At 38.7% G+C, this 20335-nt stretch overlaps 2 protein-coding genes across 2 annotated transcripts in view; both read left to right on the top strand.

The window, feature by feature from the left end:
* The window catches only part of DMGDH (dimethylglycine dehydrogenase), a 38914-nt gene extending 31427 nt beyond the window's left edge, over positions 1–7487 (top strand). The window contains exons 16-17 of the mRNA XM_041470929.1: positions 6238–6372; positions 7221–7487. Coding sequence (XP_041326863.1) covers positions 6238–6372; positions 7221–7436 — 351 coding nt within the window. The 3' untranslated portion in view covers positions 7437–7487. The remainder of the gene's footprint in view (positions 1–6237; positions 6373–7220) is intronic.
* Positions 7488–12958: 5471 nt separating this feature from the next.
* ARSB (arylsulfatase B) overlaps positions 12959–20335 on the top strand; it is a 62215-nt gene continuing 54838 nt past the window's right edge. The window contains exons 1-4 of the mRNA XM_041470920.1: positions 12959–13256; positions 16003–16189; positions 18499–18689; positions 19253–19460. Coding sequence (XP_041326854.1) covers positions 12966–13256; positions 16003–16189; positions 18499–18689; positions 19253–19460 — 877 coding nt within the window. The 5' untranslated portion in view covers positions 12959–12965. The remainder of the gene's footprint in view (positions 13257–16002; positions 16190–18498; positions 18690–19252; positions 19461–20335) is intronic.

Here is a 20335-nt window from a genome sequence, read left to right as displayed (position 1 = left end):
TGTTGTCTGAGGCTTTGTTTTATGTGGTTTCCTCTAGAGTCTGCTTGGTAATCCCTGTTTCACTAATGTTAGTGTTTGTTGCTTCCTTACACAGATGAGCAGGATGGGCTGCAATTTAACTAAAGTGGAGGGACACTAACAGGATCAATTCATAATTTAGAGTATAAAATGCTTTCACAACTTTGCAACAACATTCTGTCCGGTTTAGGAATGGTTTGGGGTTTTTTTTTATACCTGTTGTCTTTTTTTTGGCTGTTCAATTACTTTTAGTAAGTTAGTTAGATAGTTGTTAGATAGCCTCATCTCATTGATAAGCACTCTGATACAAAATATTCAGTGGAATCCTAATGTTAGTCACTGTGCCAAGAAATACACAGAATATTTTCAAGGAAGAAATCTGCAATTCTTTTTGGTCCACATCCAATGATACTGTTCCATACATTTGTACCTGTTCAGATTTTCGAGCACTCAAAGATATCACCTCTAAATGCTTAAAATAGCCTTATTTTTCTCCTGACTGTAATGGACCAGAAATCCCTATGAAACTTGATGTTAGAGTAAAAACCTTCATACCAGCTCACAGAAATTAATTCTTTCAGAAGGATTTTTCTGAGTTCCTAGTCCGCAGTTGGCTGTTGGTGGGTTTGTGCTTGTGTTGCTGTATCCAAGGCTGCCATCTCCTGGTCGCGCTCGCTGCAGAAACAGAGACTTGGGAACAGCATCGTGGCTTGGGAAGGGAGTTCAGTAGATGAAGGAAACCCTTTGGAACTCTGCTATAGTGTGCTCTTCCAAGTCAGGATCCGAGTGCTTAACTCATATTTTGTCTGTTTCCACTAGGAGAAACTACTGTTTTCTGACGCAGTGTTTCTTTGCGTCAGCCCTCTTTATTTACTGGGGCAGGTTTTTTGTTCTTAATTCCAAACTTCTTTCCAGATTTTTCTATATCCAGAATCTCTTATTTTTTCTTATGTCTATTCTACCAGGGTTTTCTTTCCCCCCACTTTTTTTTTTTTTCTTTGTATTACCAACGTAAAACCTTCTCCTTTGATTCTTGTTTTTTTCCTTGTCTGCTTATCACTAATTGCATTTCATCTCCTCCATCCTTGCTCAGTGGCTACCTGAATGTCATTGTCAAAGTACATCTCAGGCTACAAGTCCTACCTCTTTTTCTCACTTTGCTGGTTTTTACTATTACACCTGTTAGACACATGAGTATTTAATTGCTTGGTATACATTATGAATAGAAGTTTTGTCACACCCTTCAGCTTCATATAGGTAAGTGAATGACAAGATCCAGTCCTGGAGTAGTGACCTATCCTCCAACATAACAATATGTAAGATGTTATCTCTCTGGAAACAAGGATGAGCTGTTCTAAGGATGTGTCCACCCTTTTATTCCTTTGATAGCAGGCTTAGATCTACAGTTTTATTCCCTCCTCTTTCTAGTAATTTGTTTCTGGCTGCTCTCTAAAACTGCCCCTCAGTTGTTTCTGTCCAACTCGTGTTCCCATGGTCTTGGTGTGGAACAACCTGAGCTTCAAGAATTCCTGCAGTTCCTCCTGATTGCCATTGTCTGCCCTTGCTCCACTTTTCCAGCTTGCTTCCCTTTTGTTCTGAGAGGAATGACTACAATACTGGTCACTGGCTTCACTCCATAACCTGGAATAAGACTGTGTTCCATGCCAGCTTTACTCCACAGAAGAAAGGGGAGATGAGGAAGAAAAAAGAGCAGAGGCTTTACTGAAGAAGGGCTAAGGAGCCTGGGGACAGGAAAAAGGATGGAGTGATGGATAGGAAATTTGAGATGGGGCATGGTACTTCTTCCCCCTTCCCCTCCTTTCAATCCCCATTTATTATGCCTATAACCTCTTGAGTGTACTTTTCCACCTAAGTCCTGTCCCCATTCAAGCTGAAGTTCAGGAGTGAGTGGAACTCTATTCTATCATTACATCATTTGGTGTCCAGAAGGTCAGAAGACAGAGGACTTATTCCATAAATTTATACAGATTAGGAAACATGTTAGAAAGAATCTGCAAAGATTTTGTTATATGTATAAAATGCACATCTAGGTGACTCCCTGTGAGTTTCTTTGGCCGTTAAATAGGGATTTTTAGCCAAAATAATTCAGTAATTAATCAGTTGTTTATATCATATGAACTTCCTAGAGCTGCCTGCATACAAGAAGAGTTTAGGTGAATTGAATGAAAGATGCATTGGTGTAGGTGCCATACATACAGAGTGGACACCTCCCTTAAAAAAATTTTGTGCGGTGTAAGTTGCAACTTTGATTTGCTACAGAAAAAGAAACTTGTCAAATATTTGCTCTCTGAGAAGAAAAATTGTTTTCATTTATCAGGCTGGTGAGGCAGATATCATTTGGAGTGTTACCCTGAAATAATTAAAGAGCATCTAGCTATGAAAAATTTCAAAATACTGCATAGAGGCTGCCTCCAGAGTGTTGTAACATTATGGTTATAGTAGATAACAGCAGCTGTTGGTGCTGCCTTACTCTGTTGGGTCACTTTGTGATCATAATTTGGCTCTATGCCCACAGTCCTAAATGGTATTCTGAATAAATTACAGCAATTCCTTGTTGAGAGAGTTATATATCTTTGTTGCAAGTAACTGTTGAACAGATATAGCATATTTCTTTTCAGACACTTCAACTTAATTCTGATAAACTGCACAGTCTGAGAAACATGAAAAAAAGTTTTTGAAAGGCTTATATGTAATTTCTATTTCTTTGCTTCCCTTAAACTAGAAGAGGTTTTTACAGAGGGTTACAATTAGGATTGGGGTGCCATCGAAAGCCAGGTACATTTGAAAGACAGTGAGTTAAACTCCTCAAGGTATCTCACAGTGCATAAAAAAATCACCTTGGTTATTGTCTTGTAAGCTCTTTCTAAAAGACAGTGGGTTTATCTTGTGCTATTGAACACATGGCAACTAACACGAAGTAAAAGCCTTGTAAAGAAGGATAAGGAAAATACATATATACAGTATGTTAATAGATTAACTAATCAGTGGTATCCATTTAGCTATGTGTTATTTTAAAAATTTGGCTGATTTGTCTTTGTGATATGATTTTTCATTTTAATTTTATCTAAACTTATCTAACACACAAGTAAAAAGGAACAGCCCATCTTTTTGTCTGGTGAACTGCACTCAAATTAAATGAAGCTAAACAGTAGATATTCAGTCTTTATCTTTGGTGTCTAAGAAGTGTTTTTATTTTGTATTAAAACCATTACATCTGCCAGTGCTTTGGGAATTTGTACCAAAGTAATGGAAAGTCTTCTCTATTTTAAGCTTAGCTTTTTAGGATTGTCTTTACTTCAACTTGTACAAACATTTTACATTGTTCCTACATGTCAAGTATTTTTTTTAACTCTGACAGTGAAGAGCAGCTTTAAATTTGATATTTGTTCAAGGTTGGAATTGTCTAGTGTTTTCATTTGTTTCTGTTCTTTTTCTTTCGTTTTGTTGGTTTGGGGGGTTTTTTTAAGATTAATTTATTGGGTTATACTGATTTAAGTAGGATTTTTTTTATTATATTTTGTATTACAAGATAAAGCAAATAGAAGCAGTATGCAAACTGACTATTTTTCTCCTAGAAAGAGGAAGCATTTTTTTACCAGAAATAGCCAGACTGAGGTTGAATGCATCAGCTTACAAAATCTGTTTTGATTGGAACAAACAATCCCATGCATATACACTTAAAAAACAAAAATGAATAATGGTCGGAATATATTAGTGTGAAATTGACATGGGTAGCCAAGAACTGGAAAAGAAGTAAACTGAACTAGTTGAATTCCTATAGTTGGAATTTAAGACGGTGCTTTAAATATTTAAAAGTGTATATAGACTTCAGCAGTTGTGCATTATATATACACATATATTTTCACACATACATTTTTATGCATGTTCATATAGTGTTCAAATATGTATGTATGTATGTATGCATCTGTTTATGTATTTATACATGTAGATACACACATTTTTGCAGTGTGTGTGTATACGTATGAGAGGCGTTTATTTTGTAGAGTTTGCATTCTAGGTTACGTGCTGGTTATTTTTCCAAGCTATCATTCTAAAAAGACTGGAATATTCTTAATCTTCAATGAACAGAAAATAGCAAAGAACAAGCCCTTTACATTAAATCCCATATGCATCTTCAGTTAGCATAACAGCTATGTAGTGGTTTATTCCAGGTGGCCAAAAGCTTGGCTATCTGCTTGTTCTAGTGGTTTCCATACCTAGGGCATATAACATTGCATTTGAATACTTGTGTTTAGTTCCACAGTTACATTCCATGTGACTAAATACCTGACATTACATTAGCATGAATAGGGAGGAATTAATTCAGTGCTACGTATCCCGTAGAATGTTTACTTCTTGGTATTTCTCTTCGTTATGCAGAGCATTTTAGTCTGTGAGCCATGCTCTGGTATACAGTCTTATTTGCATTTCTAGTTTGTAGAGTTTCGTAGAGTTGCACCCACCATATAGCAGAAAAGTGAGAGGGAACTACCAGTAGCTGGTTATTCTCTGGTGTTAGATCTTTGCTTTATATTTTGCAGCTGCATCTTGACATATTGCAAAATGAATCCTCACAGTCTTTTTTCTGATCTGAGCTCTATTTCATGCTTTTTTTCCCCCCCAAAGGGTGTCAGCTCTGATCTTTATGTGCAATATCTGCTTTATCCCCCGCTGAATCACCTTGATTTTCGGACTAACTGCTCCTTAACTGCTTCATAAGCTGTTTTTCACAACTGCTTAGAGATCCTAGCCTTTCATAGTGCAAAAACTCTTCATCACTTAAATAATTTCTTCTGAGCCTACACATGGATTTATGTGGACCTCAAGAAATACAGGAACACATGAACTAACTGTATAATATCTATTCCAAGTACGTGTTGCTTGTAATTCTGACAGTGCAATAATTCTCTACTGAAATTAAAGAACATTACCAGAAATAGTATTTTTGAAGACTTCAACAATATCTCATTTCTTTTCCCTGAAACACTCATTAAATTAATATAATTCCTTCTTCAGACCTAAGATCAACTGCCTTAAAATGGCTTTCACTGCTAGTGAAGCAAAGGCTTCAGCTAGAGGACTTTGTAACTGCTGTTATATTTCTGCCCCTGGGGAGGCTTGTGTGTATTTGATAATTTAGTTTGAATGCAATTCTTTTGTTCTGTCTGATCAATGCCATAGGAGAAAAAATGGATATCATAAAGAATTTCTTCATGGGAAAGCTAGTTAAGTATTGGAAAGGCCTGTCCAGGGGGGTGGTAGAGTCACCATCCCTGGAGATGTTCAAGAAAGAACTGGACATGACACTTCATGCTATGCTGTAGTTAACAAGGCAGTGACTGGTGAAAGATTGCACTCAATGAGCTTAGAGGCCCCTTTCAAACCTAAATGTTCCTGTGATAGAACCAGCTCAATGTGATCAGATACAGTAAATACTGTCCTATAGACCCTTGAGAGTTCTGAAACTTGCCAATGACTACCCCATACTAGTCACTCATTTGTGCATTCTTATGGAAATATGAGAATCTGCTTGTACCTTCTAAGCAGGCTGAAAAAGGGAACTCCAGACAACAGCAGTATTCTTTACAAAACATGCTGTGTTATCCCGTAAAATGGTAGATATGGGAACAAACTCTGCCTATCTAAAAACAAGAATATGGAGTAAACTGCCAGCTGCGCAGCCTGGCAGAGACATCAAAGTGGAATACTGGCAGGTTACTGTCATATTTTGACGACGGATTCAAAAGGAAGTGTGTTGACAGAGCAAGGCCAAGTCTTCAGGATCTGGGCATTGGAATTCACCTCTTCTCATAGACACTGAAATGATGTACAGTCTTCTGGCTTTCAACCTTAACTGGGCAGGTAGTCTTTACCACAGCTCACTACGTATGTGTTTCCACTACATTGGAATTATGAATCTAGGAAAATGAATATACAGAATAAATTATATATATATATATATATATATATATAAAATATATATTATATAATACAATGTATGTATATAATATAATGTACCAGTATAAAAATGCCAAGATACAAGATATACTGTCTGCTAAAGATTTGATTTCGTCTATCTTTCATACAATATACTCATGTGACGGGCAAACACATTAAGATACATGTAAATATTTATATCTCTAAACATATTGGAGAACCCAAATAAACGTATATCATCATTATCTTCTATTTTTTCAGGCAGCAGACTTTACAGGAAAACAAGCACTGAGGCAGATTAAAGAAAAGGGGCTCAAACGACGGCTGGTATATCTCACCCTGGCAACAGATAATGTTGATCCAGAAGGAAATGAAAGCGTGTGGCACAATGGCAAGGCAAGGACTATAGTTCATGTTGCAAAAAATCAGTCTTAATTCTCCATTAACACAATCTTTGTGTTTCAAGTGTGAATGCATTATTTGTATTTTACTGGCACAGAACAATTTGAAGCTATTATAAACACACTAATCTTCAAGCAAGAAGTAAAGACTAAATACCTACAGAGAAGATGTGAAATGCTGTCAAGTCACTGAAAATAGGGCTAGAACAAACTAATGGATTGTCATCCATTGTTTTCTTCTGCAAGTTCACTGCTGTTCTAAGAAAACACTTTTGCTACTCAAAAGAAATTAAACAGCAAAGTTTGGGGCTCCACACTTCAGCACAGATTGTGTTGAAATATTCAGTATCAGTTAAATTGTTATAGATAATAAACATATGCATGTGTATTGTGTATGTTCCAGTGATAACTGAATTGAACATAATAAGAACAGGGTATTTTTTTAAGAAGCAAAAACTTCCCAGCTTCAGGTGGTGTTACTCTCTGTTGAGAATATTATGAACTGCATCACACATTTGAAACTAGCATGATGTCTGAAGTCTATAAACCAAAATGTTAGATGTCTTGTTGTTTGGGTTGTTGGCTGGGGTTTGGTGTTTTTTTTTTGTTTGTTTGGTTGGCTGTCTGGTTTTGGTTTGGGTTTGGTTTTTTTTTCTTTTTTTCTTTTTTTTTTTTTGATTGGTTGGGTTTTTTTCATTGTTGTTGTTACTGCTTTGTTTTTGGTTTTTTTGTTTGGTTTTTTTGGTGGGTTTTTTTTGTGTTTTTTTGTTTGTTTGTTTGTTTTTTTCCCAGAAAATCCACTGCGTCTTGAAAATAAATACAATTGGTTTTGGTTTTTTTCAGGTTATTGGCAATACCACATCTGGATGTTTCAGCTATGGAGCTCAGCAGAGTCTAGCTTTTGCATATGTTCCCATGGAACTCAGCAAAGTTGGACAGAAATTGGAAGTTGAACTTTTAGGTAAAAATTATCCAGCAACCATTATAGAAGAGCCACTGGTGCTGACTGAACCAACAAGGATGCGCCTTCAGAGAAAGGGTGAAAGTCCCAAAATATAAACACAGATGAGGATACATCAAATTGTGCAGTAGGAAAAAGTGTCATTAATATGCATAAAATTAAGAGAATTAAACTACTCACATTTTCTAATTACTAAACTCAAAATCTTCATTGCCATACATAAGTGAGAAATTCAATGGCATTACTTTCTAATTCCCTGTGTGCGCTGTTCACATTAGAGAACTGAGCAGAGCTGATGAGCTGCCATCTGTTCTGCTTCCCAGTAGTGCTTGAGAGCAGTGGCAAGGAATGAGCACATCACTGATTCAGCTTGCTCCCACATTGGCTTGCAGATCTGCGTTAATCCATATGAGAAGTGTGCTCTTGATTCTGTTCAATAGCAAATTCCTCCCCCTCCCTCACACTCACAGTTCCTCCTTTGCCTGCCCTTGAGGTAAAGTAGCTTATCCTGTCTTCTTTACACATGAATAGCAAGCTTACCATAAAATCATGTCACTAGTTCTACACAGAATACTTCATAAAGAATTGAAAGACATATCATTAACCATTAAAATAATAAAGGCATTACTAAAGGTAAACTGAACTCTGGGCATTTTTTTCTCTGTGTGTCAGCCTGGCAGAAATTCTCATAAAGACCAAAATCTAGTTCTTCTCAATGAAACAGTTATAGGAAGCCCATTCTTCACTATTTCACAAAATCATCTGGCATATTACATATAATGTGCTACAACAAACAGTATATTATTGCTCAATTTCTGAACAAAGCTTAAATTAAAGATTTACTGTATTAAATCTGAACCACTAGACAGGCACCAGAGATGGTCAGTTTTTTCTTACTGTTAATCATAGATTGAAGCAACAGTATGAGCCATATATTATTACATAGAAATATTAGCAATGAAAAAATATAATTAAATTCACAGCAAAGAAGCTTTATTGAGTGTTAAATATTCAATAACCCAAGTAAGCAGCATTGGGATAGTGTGTATGATGGGAACACACTAAATTAGTAAAACAGTCATTTGGAGTTCAATAATATTCTCAACAATTCTCTTGAATAACAATGTTAAAATTTCCAACTTAGTAATGCTGTCCTTTAGGCTATAGATACATGTCTTCAAAGTATGTATAAACCATGTCCAAAATGCACTTTCTTCAAGAGAGTTGGTGCCTCTAAATCTTCAGCAAAGAAGCAAATGTATAAATAGTATATACCAGGAGAAACACAATTTGAGTAATGAACACTCACTCTTGATAAAGTAAGCTGACATTACAATGTGCTGCTTTGAAAAAAGCAGGTAAAATTAAATATATGATCTCTGCCAGGTTTGAATGTCATACTATCTTGAGTGAAAAAATCCATTCAGAAATTATTCTCTGCTACACTTTCATAAGTGATTCAGTTCTATTGTGCTGAACCATCAAAATGTTACTTTTTCTAAAGATAACATTATTTGTAATGAGGCACTTAACCACTGTGACTCTGTGAGCATTGGAGAAATCTGAAGTACAACACAATGTTATATGGTTTTATTTAGACTGGAGAAAAAAAAAAAAACAATGCTTAGAAACATAGTTTTAAATTTCAGTATTTCCAAAGATTATGCAAATTCACTAGACACCACATCCTGAAGTGTAGTGTAACAGTTACTCTGAGACAGATTCATCTATACTTTCCTAATTAGCTTTGCTATGCCAAAAGTGTTCCCACAATGCCTCCATATCCCAGCCCGACAGTTAGAATCAGGTTGGTAACTCCTTTTCTGACTCAGAAGAAAGATTAATACGTCAGCTGGATCAATCTGACTGCAGAGGGACAGGCTTTCTGCAGCCTGAGCAAAGAGTAATGAATAGCAGATACCATTCCTACAGTCAAGTGAACTCAGAAACTGTACCCTCCAAAAGCTTGTACTGCATTTCCAGCTGTAACCTCCCAACCCCTAGTATCTACATCTAGCTGATGCAGACTTTGCTCATTTTACAGTGTAATGTCTGTACAAGCCCAGACACTGACTTCTTTGGGGCTTTCTCACTGACAGGTCTTGTGATCCAAGTCACACCAAGATCAAGCCTTGGCCAATTCGTAGAAGCTGTATGAGGAGTGACTGAGGTCACAACTTCATTGTGAGGGACAGACACTGCTCTCCTCTCTGTGGTGGCTGGTGGGACACGAGGGAATGGCCTGAAGCCTAGTTGGAGAAGGTTTAGTTTGGATGTTTTGAAAAGGCTCTTCACCCACAGAGTTTTTAGGCACTGGAGCACGTTCCGCAGGGAAATGGTCATGGCACTAAATTTGTCGGAGTTCAAAGAGTGTTTGGACAATGCTTTCAGGCACAGAGGGTGATTCTTGGGGTTGTCCTGTGCAAGGCCAGTAGCTGGACTCAATGAGCCTTGTGGGTCCTTTCCAATTCAATCAGCATATTCCATGGTTCTAAGTTTAATTTAACTGCAAGATTTAGATAAGCTAACAATGTTTCTGGGTCTAGGCAATGTAGTTTCTTTCTTGCAGTCAATTTAAAAGACTAAAACAACTTCCGATTGATCGCTGACCACATGTAAGGCAAATTAAATATCTTGTTGCTCTGTTACTTCTTAAGAATGCTTATGCTCTCTTTGACAATGAATTCAGGAGCAGAGACATCAGAAGTAGCACGGACTGCTGAGAATTAGAGGTGCTGTAGCTGTGATAGCAATGTTTTGAAAGTGCTTCCTAGTTGACTTGGCTTCTTTTTACTGCTCTGACACCCAAGTCAGCTTACTGAATATTCATCAGAACAGCTCAACATTGCATTCTGCACAGCATGGATAAATGAAACAGTATCGAGACAAAGGTTTGCAAATCATGCCACCATACAGGTTCACATACACAAGTCAATCCTTTAAAGTTATTGTAAAAAAAAGTACAAAACCATGAAAAAATGAAGTGGGGGAAGTGTTCAGCAGCTATTGTAGATTCCTGTCACTTCTTTTCGTTACAGATTGAGATATGGTGTTGCCTAAACTTGTGCCAAGACACAGCAAGAGGAAGTGAATAAGAGCAAGAATGTTTGAGTTTTAAGAGGGCTTCTAACCAATCAAACAGAAATACCAGTGTAGTAAGATTGGTAGGGACTTCTTTAGAGTCTTTCTTAACTTCATCCGCTAACAGAGGAGACACATCTGCAATAAGGTGAAAAAATTACAGTCATCTAGGAAATTTTCTGAAATCGTCAAATCAGGGTATGTAAAAAGCAGTTTTCTCAGACAGTTTTGTTTGCCATTTTCCTATATTTTTCCACCTCTAGAGTTTTTGCACAGCAGAGTAGATGTTACTATTACCATTTGAATTTTTTTCCAAGTTTCCATGTGCTACGGCAAAAAGAGTCCAGTACATGCTTTTTACAGCATAGTAAATCCACACTGATACTGTAACCTTATGTGTCATGCTAATGACTTCTTTAATCACTGATCCCAAAGCAACATCCAGATTATTCAACCCCAAATTCAGAAAAGACAAACTGAAATGTAAGACACTGAGCATAGACCATTTCCTGGATTTATTCTTTTGATTCAAGGGAATACTGTTAGAGAGAAATAGATTTTTCTGACTGGGGTTCCAATTCTCTCAACTAGTAATGAAATAAATAAAAAACCAAAAATCCTAGAAAATATGACAGGCAGCAACATTCAGACTGTGACTGTGCAGTATCTGCAGTATACATTTAAGACAGTTCAGTGTAATGTTCTAACTATGGTTAGGCAACAAGGTTATCCAGTTCTAGTGGCATGGGATAACTGGTACATAACTCTTGACGCTTCTCTACAAGGAAGTATGAATTCAGCTACATTTGAACACCATGATAACTTTGAAAATATGAAAGGTGAATAGAAATTATGAATTGTGTTTCAAAATTTCTGATTTCACCAGCACTGTGCAGATTTCAAACTACTTACTTTGAGAGAACAAAAAGGGTTTCTGTGGGAATGTGCTAACTCTTGAATGAAACTTCACCTGTAAAAAAGACATGGAAGGTGTTAGAAAAAGAAACAGTTCAGTAAGACATTTGAGACTGGTCATGGGATCTGAACTAGAAACAAGAGAAAACGGAACCTTGCAGCTTTTGAACAGTATGAATCACATTTCAAGAAGGAAAATACTACTCTTAGTCACATACCAGTTTGTCAGTAATCCTGGAATTTACTTTGGAGAAAACTGACTTTAGGACAGTACTGTTGCTTCTCGTTCCAGTACTGACTGTAGATTGTAGTATATTCTCATTGCAGAAAAAAATGCTGAGATCACTCATCATAGCTGCTGTTTTCTTAAAATCCCAGCAGAGAAATCTGTGGGATTTTAAGAAACCCAACCTGGTAGCTTCATAGGCTTATCCACTAGACTTCACTAAAACAAGCAGGAACTTTCTTCCTGCAGAAACTTGTCAGGAAATAGTCAGGAGTCCAGTATACTCAATATTTGGCTTTCTAACAAAGAAAAACCAAATTTTAATGTGAACTGTTCTTTTGTCTGTTACCAAATGACTATATAAACTTGGGAATACACATATTTAGCATTCCAACTAAATGTGAAATATATGGTTGATCTTCCACTGGCTGCTGAAATTTATGTGTATTCCATGGATGAACAAATTTGACCAGAGTTGACAGCTGTTTCTGTCCTTTCACTCTCTTAGATTTCACATCAAGATTATGACTAAGGTAGATTGCAATATTGCTTCAGACAATTGCATGGTTTGAAGAAACAGCCCTGTTGAAATTGCTGCTATTTCTGCTTCTGTGTTAGTTCACTTCCTTCCTACACTGTAACAGTCACAAGCACCATCTTACAGCCAGACCTCGATCTAGGCTTCTCATCGGAATGGACAAAATGGAGAGAAAAATCACGGGCTGCTTATGATTTTGCAGGGGTCTGGGGGTTGAAGGGGGGGGGGGGTGTCAGTGTGTGTGCAGCAGCAGCTGATGCTGACAGGAGAGTTTCTCCAACAGGAATAATCGCCGCCTCGCTCAGCTCAGCTGCATCTTCACTGGTGGTTGCAGCTTGTTTTTCCCCGTCCTGCACACTGGCCAGCAGCAAGGCCGTGTGAGTGCTGCAGCTGCCTCACTGTGCTCACACACAGAGCAAGCTCTGTAGCCTAGCCGTATAAAAGACGGATGAGCCGCTATGAAGACACAAGTAACAGTCCAGATAATTTTACGAGAATGCACTCTGTCCTGTCTTCATAATGTTGTACTGACTTCATTAAAACCACAAACGATTTGAGACACAAGCCTGCACATAGCTCCCCTGGGAATGGCTCCGAGGTTTTTAACACAGGAGTTGAAGCAAGGCAAAGTTAGAAGAGACCGCCAGCATCAGCGGGTCTCATACCTTGCAAACACCGACAAATCTTTTCAATTTCTTTTTTAAGCTAATACCAAAACCCATCGGTGTACAGCCGCACCCCCCGCACCCCCTCACACGCAGCCCCGCCCCGCCCTGCTCTCCCGGCTCCGCCCCTGGGCCGCGCGCTCGCTGGGCGGGCGGGCCCCGGCCCGGGGCGGGCCCCGCGGCCCAGTTCCGGCTGGCGGGGATGGCGCGGCGGGCGTGCTTCAGCCGGCTGCTGTGCCTGTGCTTCAGCCGGCTGCTGCCCCTGTGCCTGCCCCTGTGCCTGCCGCGGCCGGCGGCGGCGCGCCCGCCCGCCCCGCACCTCGTGCTGGTGCTGGCCGACGACCTGGGCTGGGGCGACGTGGGCTGGCACGGCTCTGCCATCCGCACGCCGCGGCTGGACGCGCTGGGGGCGGGCGGCGTGCGGCTGGAGCGCTACTACACCCAGCCGCTGTGCACGCCGTCCCGCAGCCAGCTCCTCTCGGGCCGCTACCAGGTAGGGCGGGCGCTCCCAGCCCTGGATGCTGCGGGTGCTCCCGGCTCGCTGCTGGCAGCCCCCGGGAGCTGGGGCTTGCTGGGTCTCTGTGCCGCTGCGCTGCGGAAACCAGCTGCTCTGAAGCTGCAAACTTCGCCTGGCGAGCTCGGGAGTAAAGTAGACGTGGAATCAGTGCAAATTGGTCTGTTCCAGAAAAGCCGAGGTGCTCTCTATGCTTCGGTTGGATTAACAGGCACGGCAGCCTGTGTTGGAAAATATCCTTGCCCTAGTCGCCTGCTTGTTGGATATTTTTCCACTGGACAACCCGGGTGAGACGCATACAGAAGCAGATGAGCATTACTTGTTCAGTTTTTGCTACATGTTTCCAGTGCAGCGCCCAAATGCGTCACAAGCTATCCATTCACCTCCACCTGGTACAGGAGGTGATGTTCTGCGCTCCTCGATAGAGTGCGCGAAGAGTGGTCATTAGCCTAAATAGTTCATAGTGGTTATCCTGATTTTCCCACTTTTTTTTCTTTTTTTTTTTTTTTTTTTTCCAGTTGTACATGTACAGGTGTAAGATTTGGGCTTTATCAGTACTGATATAATTTTACCCTTTCCCATCCTTTTTGCAGTTTTGGCAAAAAACATGGGGAGTGGGGGGTGGAAAAGAAAGTGTGGACGCACAGCATAGACAGAAGGAAGAAACTCTCAAAGGGTTAAGTATGTTTCAGAAACTTCCCCTCTGTCTCAAGAAGTCCTGCACATCCATGCTAACCGTAGTGATTGCCAAATAAACTGCTCTGAGTGAAAGAAAATAAATGTTATACTGTATTAGTGGATGCTGTCTCCTCTTGCAGAAATGTTGTTCTAGGTGACACTCTTTCCAAGCAACGTTTGTCTCGTTCCTGAAAAGTCCAAGAATGAATAATGATGAATAGGAAAAAGCAATTTACATTATCTTTACCAACCCTTGAGGCTGTTAAAATATTTTTTCATAGTGAATATTTTTAAAATACAGTTCATAATCTGAATGTGCTCTCTAAGAAAGGGGCCACTGCTGCATCACATCTTAAAAATGGACTTCGAAAACACCTATAGTTCAGTCTGGATTTTAATTCATTCCATACATCTGGCTTGAAAATTGAATAATCTTTATGTTGACCATGTTGCAACTGAGTGAAATAATATTAGAAAATTGAAATAATTTTCTTTTCTTTAATTTTTTAATAGAGGAGGCATTCCGTGCAGCAGTAATTATGCAGCAAATAATTATGTTATGCAGAAAATTTGTGGGACCTTTTAAAAAATTGTTTTACCCATGGATATGATTAACAGTTGCTTAGAAACTTGAGAAAGTAACCTAAATCTGGAGCTGAGATTTTGGTAGTCACCTTGCAATCTGTCTAAAAGAAAATCAGTGGTATTGGGCTATGATAGCTATATTTTTTTTATAATTGCCTCCTTGTCCTTTTTCTCATTTTCTAGATACAGTGCAAGAAATTACAATGCTTTGCTAGTTTGTGCAATTTGTATATTCATGCTTTCTGTAATAAAGAATTTTAAAATATTTTAAATATTTTTATCTATAATAGAAAATCTGTACTATAATTTAACTTTTGGAACCTCCTTGTTCAAAGAAAATGAGAAAGTAATAGGCCCTTTAGAAAAGGGCCTCACCCAGTTGCCTAAGATCATGGCTTATTTGTTTTAAAAGTTAATTCAGAGAGTTGCTAAATTTCAAAGCAATGCTTTCAAAGTTAGTAATTCAGCTTGCTACACTGGTGTGCTTAGCGGAGTCATAAAATCTGGGTCATCTGCTCCACAGGATCTTGGAGACTTTGTGCTTTGACATACATAGTTTGCTAGAAATATTTAATATATAAACAAAACATATATAATTGTATACATATGTTGGCAGGCCTAGGTTTAGGGAAGTGCCTTTTTGATTCTGGAGAAGACAGAGAATTTGACAAAAGTCAGCTTATAATATCAGTAACTGAGGAGGTTCCTTATATCAGGTGTGATATACTACTCAAAGTATTGTTATCAGTGATGGTTTTGTGAACAAATACAAAATTCACAACTAGTAAGAGTGGAAACTTTAGTAGAATTATTGAATATCAGATCTAGTCAGTGTGAAGCTTGTGTCATCCCCATATCCAAATGCTTTCTATGATGCTTGTACTTATTTAAAGCATGCAAATAAATATACAAATGTGTATAGATAATGTCCATTTAGAAGAGTAATAGAAAAATAGTTTTCTTTTATTGACCTTTCCTCCAGTGACTGATCTCTGATCCAGGCAAAAGCTTGATAGATTCACCTGCCATGTGCATTTTGCCCATTTCAATCCCATTTAAAATGTCTCACTCCATCTTGAGATGTCCCTAGACTTCAAACAGACCATAATGATAATTCTTACCTGTTAGATTTCTAGCTAAAAGCATAAAAGGCTTTGTGTATGTTTGTTTGTTTTTTGTTTGTTTTGAGTTGGTTTGGTTTGGAGGTTTTTTTTTAAATTGTGCTTAATTTATGTCTGGGAAGATGTTAACTCTTGCAGTGCTATTTTCTTGTTTTCCTCCATGCAACCCCTGCCCTCCACCCTGCAGCTTCCTCATCATCTTCAGTGGTACATTGATAAAATGAAGATCCCCTAAAAATAATGCTAATCTCTAATGCAGCTGTGCTTCTTTTTTGGCCTGCTTATAAATTAACCTGTGGGCTGCATTGTAAGTGATCTCTCGCACTTCTTTTCTCTGCTAGATCCACACAGGTTTACAACACCAGATAATTTGGCCATGCCAGCCCAGCTGTCTGCCACTGGATGAGAAACTCCTCCCAGAGCTGCTTCAAGAGGCTGGATATGTTACTCATATGGTGGGGAAGTGGCATTTGGGGATGTACAGAAAAGAATGTCTTCCAACCCGCAGAGGATTTGACACTTACTTTGGTAATGGTTTGATTTAATATGGGCAAAATGCAGTGTTGAGAAGGACGAGAAGCTGCCAAACTGCCCCTTTCTTGTAACAGCAGCGGATTTACTGTTGATTTATAAGTAAAGCCATACCTCGGTATGCACATTTCCAAAGTATCACTGCTTTAAAAATGATAATGCCTTAAATGTATGCTCAAGCTTTACAGCTGACTGAAGAAAGTATCAGAATTACTGTGTGGCTCCAAGTAAAGTATTTCTCTCTTACCATTTTCCCTCACTCCTCCCTCCTTCCCAGAGTTAACTTTTTAGTCCAAATACTCTGTCTCCTACCTACAGCAGCACAGGGGAATAGGGAGTGGGGGTTACAGCCAGTTTGTGTAGCTTTGGTTTTCCAGAACTGGTGGTGAGATGGTGTGAAAGCCTCTATAAAGCAGTATCCAAAAACTCACAAGTTAGGAACTGAGCTGTCAGGCTAAACAGTAGACTCACTTGTCTGAGTGTGAGTGCATTACTTGCAGAGCAGCTTGTAGCTATGCATTGATTATTGTTGCAAGTGTGGCTTGGGCTCCTGTCCCCGTATCAATTCCACATTTATTAGTTTTGCACAAGTGTCACAGATGTTATGTGACTTGGGCTGTCTGATGTACATCTCATTCTGCACGGCACTGAGCTCAAAGAGGTCCATATCCACTTGATTGTTTTTGAGACACTTTCCTTGAATGATGAATTTCAAAATAGTTCATTTCAGTGCAGAAGACCACATTGCTCTTGTCTAACCTGCAGCTTAAATGAAGAGTGTGACTGTGTGTGTGCCTTTTATAAACTATGCTCGTCCACACATGAGGTGGGAACAACTGATCCCTTTGATCGTTTAGTTCGTTTCACTCTTCCGGGAGCTCAGGGCCATGGTTTCACAACTGAATTAAGTGAATATATGTGGATTGGAATATAATGGCTGTCATTGCTTAAGCATTTGTGCTTTCTCCCATCCCTTCACAGGAGTTTGGGATCTCTTTGATGGCATGGGTGTAGATAAGCTGCTGTTCCTTGTGAAGTCTCACCCTGGGACTGGGCAGGCTTTTAATGCAGGAGCCTGAGGACAGGCTGGCTCTGGGTATGGTTTTTGGGTGCCCAATGTGACATTATTTTTCAGAGGATATAGTGGTTTAATATCCTGCAATGTTCACGTGATTCCAGTAGGCATCCATTGTGATTAGGGGTGTTTGATTCCATGGCACACTTGATGCAGTCTCGTTCAGTGGACATTCAAAATGTAAAAAATGCAACATGTGCATTTGAGTACATTGATGCAATGTACTCAAATGCAAAGCAATCTGCCTATAAAATCACTTCATCTTTTGAGAAATTAACCATTTTACTCTCCTAAAAATATAGTAGACATTTGTATTTTATTTAAGATAACTTCATTTTTTCTGTACATTTATGTTTGCAGAAATTACTAGCTGCAGCTGCTGAAAAAAAAGTTCAAGTAAATTTCTTCCATCTTGGATTTTTGTCCCAGGTTGTTTTTTTTTTTGGTGGTTTTTTTTTTGTTTGTTTGTTTTTTTCAGAACATAAGGCTGTATTTTTTTCAGATTTATCCATTTTTTCAGGATATTGGGGGAGAAATCTAAAATCTAATTTCAAATGTAATTTTTGAGATTCAAGTATTTTGATTTTGAAAAGTTTTATTCATGCCTGCTAAAACACAAAAGTTCTTGATGCCTAAGAGGGTAGCCCTAGGTAGGAGCAAATCTATACATGCAGGATTTTTACTTAATTTCTTTTGGATATCTCTAAATGATAGTGTCTTTTCTTCACCAGCTGGTGTCAGCAGTGGATCAGAAATTGCGCTACAGCAGACATAAAAGATGATTCATACTTGGGTATTTTTGAATAAATGGATTTAAAAATTCCAAACTTTCCAATAGAGGTGGAAGCCTTACATCAAAATACAAACATAGAAATCATACCACCAAAAATCAGACTATTCACATCTAGATCACTGCCTTGGCTCTTAATACATTAGTTTAGTGCTGATGGACATCCAAGTACGAGTTAGAGGTCATTAAACTGCTTTCAAAATATTTAACTTCTTTTGAAATTAATGCTGGCATTAGCAATGAAAAGCCTATGAGGTATTGGATGTGGAGCTACTTAGACGTGTCAGGGGTCTCACAGTAGGTGGTCCAGGATTGAATTTGTGTTTTAGCTCAAAACCACTAATGTTTTGACATTTGTGTTTGACTTTTTTTCTCCTCCTGATGTATGTGTTTATGTGACACGATGTTGGCCTGCTCATTTGACATCCTTTCCTGTTGTAGGCTATCTCCTTGGCAGTGAGGATTATTATACTCATGACCGCTGTGTCCTCATCAAAGCAAAGAATGTGACGCGCTGTGCTCTGGACTTTCGAGATGGAGAAGAAGTTGCAACTGGATTTAAAAATGTGTACTCCACAAATTTATTCACAGAAAGAGCTATAGATCTTATAGCCAATCACAAAACTGAGAAGGTACAGGCAACAGCTGCTGCTCTGATAACTTCAGCATTAAAGAATGTTTCTAAAAACATTGATGAAATGTTAATACAGAGAGCTGTGTTTGAGCTGCAGTTCAGGGCTATTCAATAGGTGCATGGAACTAAATATGAGAAGTAGCAGTAGTAAAACTCATCTGCTGCCAAAATTGGCTTTGTCTGCATTGTCCTGGCCTGCTACCTTTCTCCATTTCTTCTATTTTCATACAATTAACACATTTTTAGAAATGGTGTAGCAAGTAGTTTGCACTTCTAAGCAGAGAAGGGAAGCTTAAGGTAAGAAGTTTAATAGAAAGAAATTGTTAACAATTATGTTATGAAGAAAAGATACAGCTGATGTTTTTCCACAGCTTTTCAAAAGTAATGTTTCAAAGGTTTCTGAGTTTATGTGCAGGGAATAGAAGGTGTAGAAGAAATCAAAGGGCACTACCTGCACTGTTAATAAGAGATTTCTGCTTTTGCTGCAGTAACTTTAGCACTTTATGTTTAACTTTAGTACTTTATGTTCAACTAATTTCCATTCTATTCCTTCCACCCCAGCCCCTCTTTCTCTATCTCGCCTTTCAGTCTGTGCATGAACCTCTTGAGGTCCCTGAAGAATACATGAAACCATATTCTTCCATAAAAGATGTGAAGAGGCGCCATTATGCAGGAATGGCGACTCTTATGGACGAAGCGGTAGGAAATCTTACTGATGCTCTGAAAACATACGGTCTTTGGGACAACACGGTTTTTGTTTTCTCTACTGGTAAGTTCCTTCAAGTATTCTTTCAGTAATAACTTTGCTAACAAGCTGACTACTGAGACATCTGGCCCCTCTGTCTTTTCTCTGGATATCTTCTGGTGACATAAGAGTGAGGAAAGTTGAGCAGGAGTTTTGAGTGAAACAGCGGTTTCTCTCCCTTCTCTTAGGGCTTTCTCAAGCTTGACAAAACAACTCTGAAGTAGTGTCTGTGCACATGGGGGATGCTCCTGATGGTGTAAAAATACCTTTCTAAAACCTGAGGAGTGCAGTGGAGTTAGAAGCATCCTACTTGACGCTGCAGTTACTGAGGATCTGTCAGAATTGAATCCTTACTGAGACCTGTCTACAAATTTATTTCTTCTGAAGCAGTCTGTCCTCTCTGTGAATTGCCATGTGTTGCAGAAAGCACAAACAGCTAGACAGCAAGCAGTTTGAAGCCAAAACTGTTTCTTTCCCTCATTTTAAGACGTTGTGTAGTTTTTCTCATTTTTGAAGTATTTCACTGGCATCTTAGTCCCATGAAACAAAGGTCTGTTAATAAAACAGCTGAAAATATGATGAGCAGTCTAGTCAGCCAAATTACAGTCTAAGTTTTAATATGTACAGGCACATGATCCGGTTTCTAGATTATTAGAGTAATGTAAATAATACATTGCAAAGCAGTCTACTTTGTTTCCAAATTAAGAATGAAACAGAACTTTTTTGAAATACTTGGCTGAGTTTCAGGAACATATTTACTCTTGTTTGGTTGGAAGTGGGAAGTAACCTTTCAATGCATACAGTAGTTCTTTTGCCCACACTTTACATATTAGGGCTGTCAAAATGGCAAATTAATTTTATGTGAACACTTCAAATACAACAAAAAGAACTGAAACTAA

Source organism: Pyrgilauda ruficollis, unplaced genomic scaffold, assembly GCF_017590135.1.
Source record: "Pyrgilauda ruficollis isolate IOZ18807 unplaced genomic scaffold, ASM1759013v1 scaffold25, whole genome shotgun sequence".
Taxonomy (NCBI): Eukaryota; Metazoa; Chordata; class Aves; order Passeriformes; family Passeridae; genus Pyrgilauda; species Pyrgilauda ruficollis.
This window is presented reverse-complemented; position numbering and strand designations above follow the sequence as displayed.